Source organism: Salmo trutta, chromosome 23, assembly GCF_901001165.1.
Source record: "Salmo trutta chromosome 23, fSalTru1.1, whole genome shotgun sequence".
Taxonomy (NCBI): Eukaryota; Metazoa; Chordata; class Actinopteri; order Salmoniformes; family Salmonidae; genus Salmo; species Salmo trutta.
In genome coordinates this window covers 35,301,722-35,318,119 of record NC_042979.1, presented here as the reverse complement: position 1 = coordinate 35,318,119, position 16,398 = coordinate 35,301,722, and the positions used below count along the sequence as shown (strand labels likewise).

The 16,398-nt window shown below is 43.3% G+C and overlaps 2 protein-coding genes across 5 annotated transcripts in view; both read right to left on the bottom strand.

The window, feature by feature from the left end:
* Nucleotides 1-1,610, bottom strand: part of LOC115159904 (carboxyl-terminal PDZ ligand of neuronal nitric oxide synthase protein) — a 183,966-nt gene extending 182,356 nt beyond the window's left edge. The window contains exons 1-2 of the mRNA XM_029710022.1: nucleotides 1,032-1,610; nucleotides 143-214 (exon numbers count right to left, since the gene is read on the bottom strand). Coding sequence (XP_029565882.1) covers nucleotides 143-214; nucleotides 1,032-1,136 — 177 coding nt within the window. The 5' untranslated portion in view covers nucleotides 1,137-1,610. The remainder of the gene's footprint in view (nucleotides 1-142; nucleotides 215-1,031) is intronic.
* A 7,928-nt stretch (nucleotides 1,611-9,538) lies between these two features.
* Nucleotides 9,539-15,086, bottom strand: LOC115159902 (U6 snRNA-associated Sm-like protein LSm1). Of its 4 annotated transcripts, none has more exons than XM_029710016.1 (5): nucleotides 14,862-15,086; nucleotides 14,308-14,376; nucleotides 14,053-14,204; nucleotides 11,735-11,782; nucleotides 9,539-10,057 (listed from the first exon to the last, which is right to left on the bottom strand). In XM_029710016.1, the coding sequence occupies exons 1-5, from the start codon at nucleotides 14,929-14,931 to the stop codon at nucleotides 9,869-9,871; spliced, it is 528 nt and encodes a 175-aa protein (XP_029565876.1). In that variant the 5' UTR covers nucleotides 14,932-15,086; the 3' UTR covers nucleotides 9,539-9,868. The 4 variants fall into 4 exon arrangements, with proteins under 4 accessions (XP_029565876.1, XP_029565877.1, XP_029565878.1 ...); XM_029710017.1 differs by having other exon boundaries at nucleotides 14,089-14,204; nucleotides 14,862-15,082; XM_029710018.1 differs by lacking the exon at nucleotides 11,735-11,782 and having other exon boundaries at nucleotides 14,862-15,070.
* Nucleotides 15,087-16,398: the final 1,312 nt, after the last annotated feature.

Sequence of the window (16,398 nt, the reverse complement as noted above, 5' to 3'; positions counted from 1 at the left end):
CTGTTGGAGAGGATGTACAGTATTACTGTAGGTTCACATGTCACACAAGTTGGTTTTTATGCGATCTGTGCAGTGGGTGGATGCTCTCAGAATAACAACAGCAATCAACAGCAGAGAAGCAGAGTGTTGATGTGTGTCTTACCCTGATCCTCCTCATGGCTGCTACGATCTCCATACGACTATTGGGCCTGGGAACATCCAGACTGCCCACATACTGAACACACACAAGACATATGTTATAGATAAGACAGCTATACAAAACCCAGTTCTAGATAGGACAATACACTCAACATATGTCAAAACATACAACAGCATGATAAATGTATAACACTATAAAATGCATGACACCTCTCCCTGCAATTATCCTGTGTAAGTGGTTATGCATAGCCTAGTAGCCAATTGCAACCAATAAGTAATTATATGTAGCCTTCTAATATTGTTTAAGACTATATAACTAGTTATTGATTTTTCGACTGTTATTATACTGGTATATAAACTTGTAGTGTTTTATTAGAAGCATCTTGTAGGATGCATCTCAAATCTTCAAACATTAGGATTTGTAATATGTGTTTCACAAACTTAAATGTATATAATGTTCTGTGTTTTCTGTTTTGCCACCTTTTGACTAATTCATTAACAATAGTTTGAGTAAGAATGTCAATACTGAGTCCTCTGGTGAAAGTAGGCTACAGAGATGGAGGGAAATGTGAATGTTTGCAAGGTTTGGGAAACTTACTCCTAGAAAGCACATTTGCAACATATGGGGGTGGGGGAAATTTGACAAATTATCTAAAGTCACTGGAAATAAATCAAGTCGTTACCACAAACGTGCACCTGTCCTGAGTTTTATAACGCAACCATGTCAAATGAAATGATCGGCTAGTCCTACCCCAAATGAGACCTTTGAAGTTGGACACCAACATATAACGCGGCGCAGAACTGTTTCAAGACGCTCAATGGGAACAACAATGCACAGGGAAAACATCAAAGTGCCTTGTTTATTCTAGAAAATGTATATATACACATTTCACCTTAGCTTGAAAATGTATCCCGTGTTGGTACGCCTCTTCGTTATGGAGGGGGACCCGTGAATCCGCGACATCGTCCACCAGATTGTACCTGTTCCGTCCAGGCATCTTCAGTCCTATTCCTCTGGATTTACCAAACGCGAGTGAAGGAAACACTACCAGAGAACGATGTTAACATGGGAAAGAACAGACGTTACGAGGCATATCCACCACTGACCCACTGAGATGTGGCACACAGAGTGAGCTCCCCGTGGAGACCTGGGTCCATTGTTGCGATAGCTCCGCGAGAGTGGCGCTCAAAGCGCAGGGAGGGGATCCCGTCCACCGAAGGGACAGATTTGGGCGCCTCTTTTTATTTTATTCCAAGAGCGCCTAGTCTTGCTGCTGACACTCCTTTTGCCAATACAGGGTTCTCTGCTTAGCTAATCTAATCAACCCATAGACTGTCCAATACTAAACCACAATAGTAACTTCTCTCAGGAAGCCCTAGGATGGGTCTGTTGCAGGTGGCTGTTGGCCGCTTGCTGGTGGATGTCGCTTTGCCGGTGTTTTTGAATCTCGGTCATTGTTGGTAGCATTGACGCTGAGTCCTCCCGCTTCAAAGCCATAGACACTGAGTCCTCCCGCTTCAAAGCCATAGACGTTAGTTCAGAGCGAGTCCTGATTGGAGCAAAGTTCCAATACATGACGTAACCCAGTGTTTTTGGGAAGCGTCGAAAAACGCTCAACCATAAATAATAGTACATGTCCCACCCTTTCTGTCCAGTCTAGCCCGTTTCTTTAAAATCATATCACAGTGTAACATGATTTTTGACTTTATTGATTTCAGATTGTAAAAACTCAGCCTGGTGAATAGCCTATTGAAGCCACATTTTGATGACCCGTACCACTACACCACTGGCTACAATCTAGCAACTGTATAGCTTATGCTCTTAGAAAAAAGGTTATTTGGGGATCTATACATAACTGTTTGGTTCTTTGGACGAGATTAAATAACCCTTTACTAAAAAAAAGGATAGATAGATAGGATAGATAGGACTACCTACCCATTGAAGGCAAATAACCTTGAGGGTTCTAGCCAATGATGTATATAACCCTGATTGCTGTGCTATATATTGGCATTTAAGAGGCCATATTGGCACTCCCCAGTAGTAGCAGTCCTCCATTGAAATGAATGGAATTCGACAGTGTTTCAACTAAATGTTTCAAGAGCAAAATTACATGTATCTTCTGTTGTTGTAGTGGGAACAGTAACATTAGTAAGCTACTCTAAAAAAATTACTTTAAGGAAAACCTTCAGATAGTATTCAGACCCCTTGACTTTTTCCACATTTTGTTACAGTACAGACTTATTCTTAAATCGATTAAATACATAAAAAATCTGCAGCATTCTACACACAATACCACATAATGCCAAAGCGAAAACAGGTTTTTAGAAATTTTTGCACATTTATAAAATATAAACAGAATACCTTATTTACATAAGTATTCAGACCATTTGCTATGAGACAAAATTGAGCTCAGGTGCTTCCTGTTTCCATTGATCATCTTTGAGACGTCTCTACAACTGAATTGGAGTCCACCTGTGGTAAATTCAATTGATCGGACATGATTTGGAAATTCACCCACCTGTTTATATAAGGTCCCACAGTTGACAGGGCATATCAGAGCAAAAACCAAGCCATGAGGTCGAAGGAATTGTCTGTAGAGCTCCGAGACAGGATTGTGTCAAGGCACAGATCTGGGGATGGGTACCAAATCATTTCTGCAGCATTGAAGGTCCCGAAGAACACAGTGGCCTCCATCATTCTTAAATGGAAGAAGTTTGGAACCACCAAGACTCTTCCTAGAGCTGGCAGCCCAGCCAAACTGAGAAATCAGGGAAGAAGGGCCTTGGTCAGGGAGGTGACCAAGAATGCGGTGGTCAAACTGACAGAGCTCTAGAGTTCCTCTGTGGAGATGGGAGAACCTTCCAGAAGGACAACCATTTCTGCAGCTCTCCACCAATCAGGCCTTTACGGTAGAGTGGCCAGACGGAAACCACTCCTCAGTAAAAGGCACATGACAGCCCGCTTGGAGTTTGTCAAAAAGCACCGAAAGACTCAAATCAGACTCTCAAACCATTCTCTGGTCTGATGAAACGATTCAACTCTTTGGCCTGAATTCCAAGCGTCACGTCTGGAGGAAACCTGGCACCATTCCTACGGTGAAGCACGGTGGTGGCAGCATCATGCTGTGGGGATGTTTGTCAGCGGTAGGGACTGGGAGACTAGTCAGGATCGAGGCAAAGATGAATGGAGCAAAGTACAGAGAGATCATTGATAAAAACCTGCTCCGGAGCGCTCAGGACCTCAGACTGGGTCAAATGTTCACCTTCCAACAGGACAACAACCATAAGCACACAGCCAAGACAACCCAGTAGTGGCTTCAGGACAAGTCTCAATGTCCTTGAGTGGCCCAACCAGAGCCCGGACTTTAACCCGCTTGAACATCTCTGGAGAGACCTGAAAATAGCTGTGCATCAACGCTCTCCATCCAACCTGACAAAGCTTGAGAGGATCTGCAGAGAAGAATGGGAGAAACTCCCCAAATACAGATGTGCCAAGTTTGTAGCATCTTACCCAAAAAGATTTGAGGCTGTAATTGCTGCTAAAGGTGCTTCAACAAAGTACAGTGTAAAGGGTCTGAATGTTTATGTAAATGTCATATTTCTAAAAACATGCATTTGTTTTGTCATTATGAAGTATTGTGTGTAGATTGATGAGAGAAAACCAATTTTAGAATAAGGCTGTAACCTAACAAAATGTGGAAAAAGTCCATGGGTCTGAATACTTTCTGAAGGCACTATGTATGTATGTATGTATGTATGTATGTATGTATGTACATACATACATGTTTAGCTCACATAATATAATTTAAAAGTATGCAGTAAGGTGTGTGTAATAGAATAAACATGGCTTCCAAAATATTTTTAACAATGGAGGAGGAGTACCAAGATGGCTGTGCGGTGGCTTCAATACAGCGCCCCTGTCAGTCCAGGGTTTATACACATCATTGGTTCTTTCCCTACCCCAAAGTGTAGGCCTAATGGGGATTTTAGAAATCAACAGCTAACAAAAGCTAAACGACAGCTAGCATTCCTTTTTAATTTGTTTTAGCTGTTTTCCATTTACATGCATGTTAATGATGCTGCTGCATGATTTCGCCTGGTCAGAAAAATAGCTAGCTGACATCTGACATCAGCTCTCTTTGGCAAGGGGAAGATCTAATTCATATTTTGCAACAGTGGTGCAGAGGTCTGAGTGGTAAAGACCAAGGTTCTTACACACCCGTGCTGTTGCAAACTAAATGCTAGCTAGAAGCAACAGGAAATAATGTGCTTAATAAAAGCATACACTCTTATATATAGAACATTTTGGTCAATTCAAAATTTGACTGCAATTCTGATTTAAAAAAACAACAGCCAATCCATTCCTACTTGTTTTGTGTGATGATTTTGAGGCGCACTATTCGAATTTGGCAGTCACAAAACAGGGACTTCAAATAGGCCTATGGCTCGTCAAGGGAACTGTATCCTTTTCTGTTCAGATGGGTTAAATGGAAACTGAAATCTGGACACTGACAGCAGGTCTATAACCTCTCACATAGCCTTAATGTTTACTCCTGAATAATTAAGAATTTTTTGCATTAAAATTATAGGCTTACACCAAAATGTAGCCTACATTTTGACTTGGGAACAGGTGTTGAGAAAAATGTATTTCTTTCAACATCTTGAGAGAATGAAAATGTGTAGTTAGCGCCTTTACAGACGGTCCCTATCTTTATCAGCATCATGAAAGCATTTCCACCACATCAAATATCCATCCAAGCAGACATTAAATCTTATCAGAAACATGTTGAGTCATTTTCACAGCTTTCCATTTCCTTACAACCGGTCAAACTCATGTAGTTCGGAAATTTTACACAGAAAATCTTTCCCGTTTTTTAGTTATTGCTTTCTCCCCAGTCCCTGAACATCTTTGCTCTGTGAAAGAAGCAAAGATGACTTTAACAACATCAACTAGATTGAAGCATTCATTCCATCAATTTATGACATTCCAGTGAGCAAGGCTTTATTTTAGTCTTCTAGGACAACATATAGGCTAATGACAGAAGAGAAGCTGCATGTATGTACAGTTGAAGTTGGAAGTTTACATACACCTGAGCCAAATACATTTAAACTCAGTTTTTCACAATTCCTGACATTTAATCCTAGTAAAAATATCCTGTCTTAGGTCAGTTAGGATCACCACTTTATTTTAAGAATGTGAAAATGTTAGAATAATAGTAGAGAATTATTTATTTCAGATTTTATTTCTTTCATCACATTGCCAGTGATTACACATTGCCAGAAGCTTACATACACTCAATTAGTATTTGGTAGCATTGCCTTTAAATTGTTCAACTTGGGTCAAACGTTTCGGGTAGCCTTCCACAAGATTCCCACAATAAGTTGGGAGAATTTTGGCCCATTGATCTTGACAGAGCTGGTGTAACAGAGTCAGGTTTGTAGGCCTCCTTGCTCGCACGTGCTTTTTCAGTTCTGCCCAGAAATTCTCTACAGGATTGAGGTCAGGGCTTTGTGATGGCCACTCCAATACCTTGACTTTGTTGTCCTTAAGCCATATTGCCACAACGTTGGAAGTATGCTTGGGGTAAATATCCATTTGGAAGACCCATTTGCGACCAAGCTTTAACTTCCTGACTGATGTCTTGAGATGTTGCTTCAATATATTAACATAATTTTCCTACCTCATGATGCCATCTATTTTGTGAAGTGCACCAGTCCCTCCTGCAGCAAAGCACCCCCACAACATGATGCTGCCACCCCCGTGCTTCACGGTTGGGACGGTGTTCTTTTGCTTGCAAGCCTCCCCCTTTTTCCACCAAACATAACATTATGGGTAAACAGTTCTATTTTTGTTTCATCAGACCAGAGGACATTTCTCCAAAAACTACAATCTTTGTCCCCATGTGCAGTTGCAAACTGTAGTCTGGCTTTTTTATGGCAGTTTTGGAGCAGTGGCTTCTTCCGAGTGCTGAACAGCCTTTCATGTTATGTCGATATAGGACTCGTTTTACTGTGGATATAGATACTTTTGTCCCTATTTCCTCCAGCATCTTCACACAATGTCCTTTGCTGTTGTTCTGGGATTGATTTGCACTTTTCGCACCCAAGTACGTTCATCTCTAGGAGACAGAATGCGTCTCCTTCCTGAGCGGTATGACGGCTGTGTGGTCCCATGGCATTTATACTTGCGTACTATTCTTTGTACAGATGAACGTGGTACCTTCAGGCGTTTGGAAATTGCTCCCAAGGATGAACCAGACTTGTGGAGGTCTACAATTTTTTTTCTGAGGTCTTGGCTGATTTCTTTTGATTTTCCCATGATGTCAAGCAAAGAGTCACTGAGTTTGAAGGTAGGCCTTGAAATACATCCACAGGTACACCTCCAATTGACTCAAATTATGTCTATTAGCCTATCAAAAGCCATGACATAATTTTCTGGAATTTTCCAAGCTGTTTAAAGGCACAGTCAGTATGTAAACTTCTGACCCATTGGAATTGTGATACAGTGAATTATAAGTGAAATAATCCATCTGTAAACAATTGTTGGAAAAATTACTTAGGACATCTACTTTGTGCATGACACAACTGACTTGCCAAAACTATAGTTTGTTAACAAGAAATTTGTGGAGTGGTTGAAAAATGAGTTTTAATGACTCCAACCTAAGTGTATGTAAACTTCTGACTAACAACTTGCCTACCAAAATGTCAGAAATTATAAGCAGAAACATATCTGCTCAAAAAGAATCCTGCACCCCCTGTCAAAAAAAATCGTTCAGCTGTTTCTCACTAGCCTACAACCATTTTTTATATTTGGTTATAGACAATTTATGCTCGTTCTGAAGATGCGATCCGTAGGATCCATACGGAGGGTTTGATGCAATTGCGGAGCCTCTGGAGGCTTGCTGAAGCCAAATCGAGTTCTAATATATCCTCTCAGTCAGCAACAGTCTTCTAATGGCTTCATGAAACATAGGCTAGTCCCTCAATCGACTCCACACTGAAATAAAATAAACAATTAAATAATTGCCAATGTCAGGCTGGGTATGTAGCCCTTTTTGGCATATTCCATAATAAAAAAATGATGTTTATTTTGAGTTAGCTGGCTAACTTGTAAAGTGGCGAATAAAAGTAGCCTTTTCTGTTTAGCTAGCTGCTTACAAACGTGCTCAAAACACTTAAACTTTATCTAGCCTATAGTTCGTCATATGACTTTGGCTTCATATATTTGAATTAAATAATCAACTTTGTTTACCTTAACACATTGAAAAATAACGTGCTTATTGGTAAGCTACTTGCTAGTGGTGCGTGGGTCAGCTGTTTGTTCACCCGCACCAGCCCGCAATTGCTAAAGCCAATTTATGCTTGCTCTGGAAATGTGATCTGAAGGCTCCTTTCAGTTTGACGCAATTGCGGAGCCTCTGGATCCTTGCAGAGGCCAAATCCAGCTCTGTACCGCATCGCCGTGCACCTCCCATTAAAGGCGCTGCATGGTCAATCCGACATCTGCATTGGCCATGCATCATTTACGGTGATACGGCCTCTGCAGAAGTCAACGCTTTCATACTTGTTGCGCTTCGCCGAGCTGTTGTGAAGGAAGTTGTCAAGGAAGTGAGTTTGTGTTTATACAGGATCTCCTGCCCTCACCTACCATCAACCAATCATGCAATGAGGAGCTATGCATTGCTCCAGAATTTGAGAGGTGCATGGAGATGGAGTACAGCGCTCAATTTGGTCTCTGCATGCCTCCAGAGGCACCGCAATTGCGTCACACCATCCATACAGCGCCTCCAACCATATTTCCGATCATGCATAAATTGGCTCTAAGGAGTTATACCTGTGGCCGAAAGGTGGCTGATTCGAATCCCGCCTAGGCGCTGGAGAATTTTAAAAAACGGTGGAAAAGATCTGATAACTGGAGGGTTGCTGGATTCACATCCCCAGAAAATTCCCCTATCGTTGGGCCCTTGAGCTAGGCCCTTAACCCCACAACATGCTCTCCATCCAGGGGCGCTGCATGCAGCTTGAACCTGTGCTCGTCTCAACTGTATGTGTGAGGTCTGCTGTTTTTGGGGGGGGGGGTTGAGAACAGAGCAAAAGACACTAATGGACAAGGTATATTGTATTGCATTGGTAAAGAAGTTGACGTGGACCATCATTGGGCGGCAGGTAGCCTAGTGTTTAGAGCGTTGGACTAGTACCTGAAAGGTTACAAGATCGAATCCCCGAGCTGACAAGGTACAAATCTGTGCATATTTCCAAACTGTTTGCATATAATGACAATCAATTTTAAAAAACATTGCTGATATTCTTTTGTCTATTTGTTTATTAAATTATATTCTTCACTCAAAATATGACTATTTAATAGTAGACAATTCATAAATTGCACCTTGCAGGCTTCTATATGGAACCATTTTGGTTCAGTGAAGAAAAACCTCTAGGGTTCATATCAAAAAAGGGTTCTATTTAGAACTTTTAGGGGTTCCATAAATGAAGCAAACGATATACCATTTTTGGTTCTATAAGGAACCTTTTTTCTAAGCGTGTACACTACAGTGAGGGTAAAATAGCTTAGTAACAATGTAGCACAGTGTGAACAGTACCAACTATGACATTAGCATTCAAGACACAGAAGAATCCGAAAAAAAGAGGTGAAGCTGTTCCCAGGGTGAATGATGAAGGGATGTATGGAGTGAATATGGCCTGCTTTTTTACACACACAGCAAATATTCATTTTGCATATTAATTTGAAATGTGTTACATTTATTAGAAGCTACCAATAATTAATTGGATAGCATTTAGAATGAAGTATTTTTATTAAGCTTTTTATCAGATCAGGCTTGAATTTAATCGTAATCAATCACAAGTTTACTCAGGTGTCATATACATGTGTAATGAGCCTAATGAAATGATATCTGGCATTTTAGCTGCAAATTTCTTTAGTGACACGAGCACCGGGGGCTCCCGAGTGACGCAGCGGTCGAAGGCGTCACTACAAAACCTGGTTCGATTCCAGGCTGTATAACAACCGGCTGTGATTGGGAATCCCATTGGGCGGCACACAATTGGCCCAGCGTCATCCGGGTTAGGGTTTGGCCGTCATTGTAAATAAGAATTTGTTCTTAACTGACTTGCCTAGTTAAATAAAGGTTAAATAAAAATAAATAATTAAAAAACAACAGACATATGCAGAAAGAGGCGAGTAAAGATGCATGGCTAAAGTAGTGCAGGCACGCCCTCTACTGGTCAGATATAGATCTGCTCCAAAAGGAGGCTCAGCAGCAGGTGCACCAGTGAGGTTTCGGCACATCTTGGACTGGTAACTCCGATAGACCTAGCTACTCAAACTTAAAACTACAGCTAAACTAAAAACACAACCAGCTATAACACACGACACACCATGTTCTAAAAAATAAGTGTTTAATACAAACAAAGGCCTTTCCAGTGATGTACAACTTTGATAAATCCTCTTTTCACTTCTGTACAAATCAAAATGTAGTTTTCATTACACCTCACAAAATAGTTTAAAAGAATGGTTCAAACAAAATCCTGTACATTTATGTCAGTGCCATGATACTCTTAGGGAAACATAATATAAAACTCTGAATGTGAAATAAGGTGCTTCGTCATAAGGTGCCCAGTACATTGGGGATTCACTCTCAAAGGTAAAGTAAAGACGGTGAACTTGGATCATTACCTATTGACCGTGTGTGTGTGTGTGTGTGTGTACCGGTCAGTATTGGTGCTGTACTCCATATTCGTCCATGATGTCTGATCTGGGCATGACCAGGCCTCTCTCCTTCAGGGCCAGGTGTTTGGTCTTCTCTGCCTCCTGCCTGCTCTGCTGCTGCAGCCGCTGCTCCTCCAGGATGTCCTCAATACACACCTGCTGCAGACTGGTGTCACTCTCCTTCTCCAGGTCCTTCACAGGAATAGACACACATTCAGACATCTGTGTTCCTGTGTATAGCAGAAGGGGGTAGTTGCATCCCAATATGGCGACCGGAGAATAGGCAAGTGGGCGCGTGGAAAGGAAAGCAGTGGGAGCGTGGAAAGGAAAGCAGTGGGCGCGTGGAAAGGAAAGCAGTGGGAGCGTGGAAAGGAAAGCAGTGGGCGCGTGGAAAGGAAAGCAGTGGGCGCGTGGAAAGGAAAGCAGTGGGAGCGTGGAAAGGAAAGCAGTGGGAGCGTGGAAAGGAAAGCAGTGGGAGCGTGGAAAGGAAAGCAGTGGGCGTGTGGAAAGGAAAGCAGTGGGAGCGTGGAAAGGAAAGCAGTGGGCGCGTGGAAAGGAAAGCAGTGGGAGCGTGGAAAGGAAAGCAGTGGGAGCGTGGAAAGGAAAGCAGTGGGAGCGTGGAAAGGAAAGCAGTGGGAGCGTGGAAAGGAAAGCAGTGGGCGCGTGGAAAGGAGAGCAGTGGGCGCGTGGAAAGGAAAGCAGTGGGAGCGTGGAAAGGAGAGCAGTGGGAGCGTGGAAAGGAAAGCAGTGGGAGCGTGGAAAGGAAAGCAGTGGGAGCTTGGAAAGGAAAGCAGTGGGAGCTTGGAAAGGAAAGCAGTGGGAGCGTGGAAAGGAAAGCAGTGGGAGCGTGGAAAGGAGAGCAGTGGGAGCGTGGAAAGGAAAGCAGTGGGAGCTTGGAAAGGAAAGCAGTGGGAGCGTGGAAAGGAAAGCAGTGGGAGCGTGGAAAGGAAAGCAGTGGGCGTGTGGAAAGGAAAGCAGTGGGAGCGTGGAAAGGAAAGCAGTGGGAGCGTGGAAAGGAAAGCAGTGGGCGCGTGGAAAGGAAAGCAGTGGGCGCGTGGAAAGGAAAGCAGTGGGAGCGTGGAAAGGAAAGCAGTGGGAGCGTGGAAAGGAAAGCAGTGGGAGCGTGGAAAGGAAAGCAGTGGGAGCGTGGAAAGGAAAGCAGTGGGCGCGTGGAAAGGAGAGCAGTGGGAGCTTGGAAAGGAGAGCAGTGGGAGCGTGGAAAGGAAAGCAGTGGGAGCGTGGAAAGGAAAGCAGTGGGCGCGTGGAAAGGAAAGCAGTGGGAGCGTGGAAAGGAAAGCAGTGGGAGCGTGGAAAGGAAAGCAGTGGGAGCGTGGAAAGGAAAGCAGTGGGAGCGTGGAAAGGAAAGCAGTGGGAGCGTGGAAAGGAAAGCAGTGGGAGCGTGGAAAGGAGAGCAGTGGGAGCGTGGAAAGGAAAGCAGTGGGAGCGTGGAAAGGAAAGCAGTGGGAGCGTGGAAAGGAGAGCAGTGGGAGCGTGGAAAGGAAAGCAGTGGGAGCGTGGAAAGGAAAGCAGTGGGAGCGTGGAAAGGAAAGCAGTGGGCGCGTGGAAAGGAAAGCAGTGGGAGCTTGGAAAGGAAAGCAGTGGGAGCGTGGAAAGGAAAGCAGTGGGAGCTTGGAAAGGAAAGCAGTGGGAGCGTGGAAAGGAAAGCAGTGGGCGTGTGGAAAGGAAAGCAGTGGGCGTGTGGAAAGGAAAGCAGTGGGAGCGTGGAAAGGAAAGCAGTGGGCGTGTGGAAAGGAGAGTACTGGGCGTGTGGAAAAAGAAATAAATATTATTTTTTAAATAAAAAATATATATAAATCGCTCTGCTATAGGTTAGATGGTTTTGACTGAGCTGTGTTTAATTTTTCTTACCATGAAATTACCGTACATTGAGCTACCTTCCCGCAAGAGTTCGGACTTCTGTTATGAAGACAGAGGATGGGTCTGAGTCGTATTTCACTGTTAGTTTTACAAAATAATTGTAAATGTTCAGTTATAAAACTGCCAATAGTTTATTTTTTATTAAAAGTATTGATGGGTCTACTGTTGCTTCATGCATTGTATACGTGTGCTTACTGTGACTGCCACCCTGATGTTGGCTAATAGGTAGCTACTTCCCGCGGCGTTGCCAGACAGGAGCACTTGTCAAGCGGGAGCAAAGGGCACTGTGTCCCGGTGTTGTTGCCGTTCATGTCCTCCCCATTGAGTAGTAGGCAATGGTTTGGACACACCTACTCATTCAAGGGTTTCTCTATTTTTACTATTTTCTACATTGTAGAATAATAGTGAAGACATCAAAACTATGAAATAACATATACGGAATCATGTAGTAACCAAAAAAAGTGTTAAACCAATCAAAATATATTTTAGGTTATTCAAAGTAGCCACCCTTGGCCTTGATGACAGCTTTGCACACTCTTGGCATTTTCTCAAGCCAGCTTCACCTGGAATGCTTTCCAAACAGTCTTGAAGGAGTTCCCACATATGCTGAGCACAGTTTGGCTGCTTTTCCTTCACTCTGCGGTCCAACTCATCCCAAACCATCTCAATTGGGTTGAGGTCGGGTGATTGTGGAAGCCTGGTCATCTGATGCAGCACTCCATCACTCTCCTTCTTGGTCAAATAGCCTTTACACAGCCTGGTGGTGTGTTGGGTCATTGTCCTGTTGAAGAACAAATGCGCAAACCAGATGGGATGGTGTATCGCTGCATGATGCTGCTGTAGCTGGTTAAGTGTGCCTTGAATTCTAAATAAATCACAGACAGTGTCACCAGCAAAGCACCCCCACACCTCCTCCATACTTCACGGTGGGAACCACACATGTGGAGATAATCCGTTCACCTACTCTGCGTCTCACCAAGACACGGCAGTTGAAACCAAAAATCTCAAATTTGGACTCATCAGATCAAAGGACAGTTTTGAACCAGTCTAATGTCCATTGCTCGTGTTTCTTGGCCAAGCAAGTCTCTTATTATTATTGGTGTCCTTTAGTAGTGTTTTCTTCGCTTGATGGTTTTTAGGACTTGAAGAAAGTTTCAAAGTTCTTGAAATGTTCCGGGTTGACTGACCTTCATGTCTTAAAATAATGATGGTCTGTCGTTTCTCTTTGCTTATCTGAGCTGTTCTTGTCATAATATGGACTTGGTCTTTTACCAAATAGGGCTATCTTCTGTATACCACCCCTACCTTGTCACAACACAACTGATTTGCTCAAACGCAGTGAGGAAATCATTTCCACAAATTAACTTTTAACAAGGCACACCTGTTGATTAAAATGCATTCCAGGTGACTACCTCATGAAGCTGGTTGAGAAAATGCCAAGAGTGTGCAAAGCTGTCATCAAGGCAAAGGGTGACTACTTTGAAGAAACGCAAATATACAATGTATATATTTTGGTTACTACATGATTCCACATGTGTTATTATATAGTTTTGATGTCTTCAATATTATTCTCAAAACTTTTGACTGGATGTATCAAGGTGACATCTAGATGGTTATCAATATTAGTTATTTCTTGGGTAGGCTGCACTCATACTTGAAATAAAATCATGTGAGAGAAAAAAAATGGCCACGTAGCTACCACCAGCGACACGACACCCAGTAGGAATCACTTCAAGTCAGCAGGTACAACACTGGAGCACTGGTCAGCGGCTTACTATCGACTCGTAGCGCAGCCCAATCAGCCACGAATAAACGGTCTGGAGTGGCAACAAATCTTCCCAATTAGCTGATTCGCTTTTCATACACCCATTCCCGAGTGGCGTAGCGGTCTAAGGCACTGCATCTCAGTGCTAATGTAACAGTGTAGGTTCCGTCCCTCTCTTCGCCCCAACCCGGGCTCGAACCAGGGACCCTTGCACACATCAACAACTGACACCCACCGAAGCAACGTTACCCATCGCGCCACAAGAGCCACGGCCCTTGCAACGCAAGGGGAAACCCTACTTCAAGTCTCAGAGCGAGTGACGTCACTGATTGAAATGCTATTAGCGCGCACCACCGCTAACTAACTAGCCATTTCACATCGGTTACACTAAAGGCATCACTACAGACACCCTGGTTCGAATCCAGGCTGTATCACAACTGGCCGTGATTGGGAGTCCCATAGGGCGGCGCACAATTGGCCCAGCATCGTCCAGGTTTGGCTGGAGTAGGCCGTCATTGTAAATAAGAATTCCAACTACACATACCTGGAGTGTAAGGGTGTGTGTTTGTTGCCGACTCACGATCTCCCCCAGGAGGACAACGTTCTCTCCCCTGACGATGAAGATTCCTCGAGGGATGTCTCCATACCTCTTGCCCACGTGGATCCTCTCCACCGTCTGCTGCAGCACCAGGTTGGCTACACACACACACACACAAACACAAAAATGCTTGGTTGCTTTCCAACTATGTTGTATGCAATACAATGGTATTGCAATGCAATGGTCCGAATACTTACATACCAAACTGATCAATGCTTCTGAGAAAGCCGATCAACGTTCTTCCATCTCTGAGCAGGACGAGATGTTTTTCTGTCAATTCAAACAGGCAGCAAAATCATTGCATATTTGATGCAATTACTATGGTTTTAACTGTGCATTTTTGTTAGGGGTTTATGAAAAGAGACCATGATTATTGATGGTTCGATTAGTAGCCTACTGGTCATGCTCTGCTTAAAATCGCGGCCTACAGCCGTTGCCCCTGACCTAGGGAGGAGGCAATGCAGGTTACTGACAGTTGCAGCTGGGTTATTCACTTAAGTGAATAAGTGTTCAGGTGTGCACTCATCTGAGTGTCAGGTGCACACATCAAGTCCTCTGGTAATGCCATGTGTGTGCATGTCATGTTGGCGCTGCTTTACAAGCTGTTATCTAACAAATATATCAATGGACATTATTTCTAAAACCCTCTACCAGAACCAACCAACAGCCAGTGGTAAAAACCGGTGCATCTCGACACAACACCGGCTAGCGGTGTTAGCATGCCTTGGAATGGCCATGCAGCGCCATCGACTTACTATCGATATCCTCGATGAGGCTGGCTGTTCCTGGCATGTAGTTCATTTTTGGTCGGCTTGTAAATCTCATGTACACGATGTTTGGTGCGAATTTAGAGGGGTTATTTGCTGTTGTCACTGTCCTTTCAGGCTTTCGGACTCTCGTGCAGTTCGGTTCGAGCGTAGTGAAACACTTCCTGTTATGTAACGTACGCACGAGACAGTTGGGTAGCCCCGTTCTCTGCTACTATTGGTCAAACCAAATTTGACGCCGCTTGAAGTTTTAATTCTGGAGTGGTATTGCAGAATAGATTTATTTGTCTGTAGGTTATAATATTAAACCCAAATAGACACCAGTAATTATATAATCTTCAACAACAACAAAAATCCACCCACTTCTTATCCCCGCACAACACTAGTTACCACAACCACAAAGTCAAACTTGTCCTTAATTTAAGGTTAGGGTTAGGCATAAACAGTGGCGGATTTAGGTATAGGCGACATAGGCAGGCGCATAGGGCGGCATCTTGCCGGGTATGGCACAGGGGCGCTGCACACAAAAAACGAATTATATTCAGAATGGTGTCATTTACGCGATCAGGTTTTTTTTATCACTCATTATATTTTACCTTTATTTAACTAGGCAAGTCAGTTAAGAACAAATTCTTATTTTCAATGACAGCCTAGGAACAGTGGGTTAACTGCCTTGTTCAGGGGCAGAATGACAGATTTTTTATCTTGTCGTCTCAGGGATTTGTTCTTGCAAGCTTTCAGTTGCTAGTCCAACGATATAACCACTAGGATACCTGCCACCCCACTTCATGTCAATGGTATCACGTCACCGTGTGGGACTGTTGGTTGATTAACCTTGTCGGAGTGGGCGCCCTGATTCTAGTTTGTGAGCTAGGCAGGCCACTGCCTGGGAAGGTCTCCCACTCAGAAGTACGAGATGGGGCGGGGGCGAGGGTAGGTTGACCTCAGGTCTCCCCACTGGAAGCCCAAGGTACCGTGAGCAGGGGAATCTATCAAATAGCCCACCTCTATATTTGTACAGTTCTAATTACTTCTTTTTGATATTTACGAGTCTTATTTTTGTATATATTTTTATATTTATATAGTTTTAAATGTTATGATTATTTATTTGTTTGTTTTGTTCAAAATGTCTGATTAAAAATTATTGCAGAATGTTTTTTTGGAGGCGGGGGGCGCTGAAGGGGGGGGGGGGAGCCATACAAGCTAGAACCGCCACTGGATAAGGTTAGCAGTGTAGTTAAAGTTATGGTTAAGTTTAGGGTTAGGTTTAAAATCTGGTTTTAAGAAGAGAAATTGTATAAATAGGTGGGGTTTAACCATAATTATGACTTTGAGGCTGTGGTAACTCGGGACGACCCAGTACCATACTTGGTTGGTTTCATCATCTCATTCCACAGTGACGCCACAAGAGAGAGTTTGATAATGTGTACATGTTAAGAGTTTGACCATGGATGGAAATTCTGGCCATTATCTACTTTCTATAAAATACAAATATATTACTGTCTTAAACTTTCTTCCTGCTTCT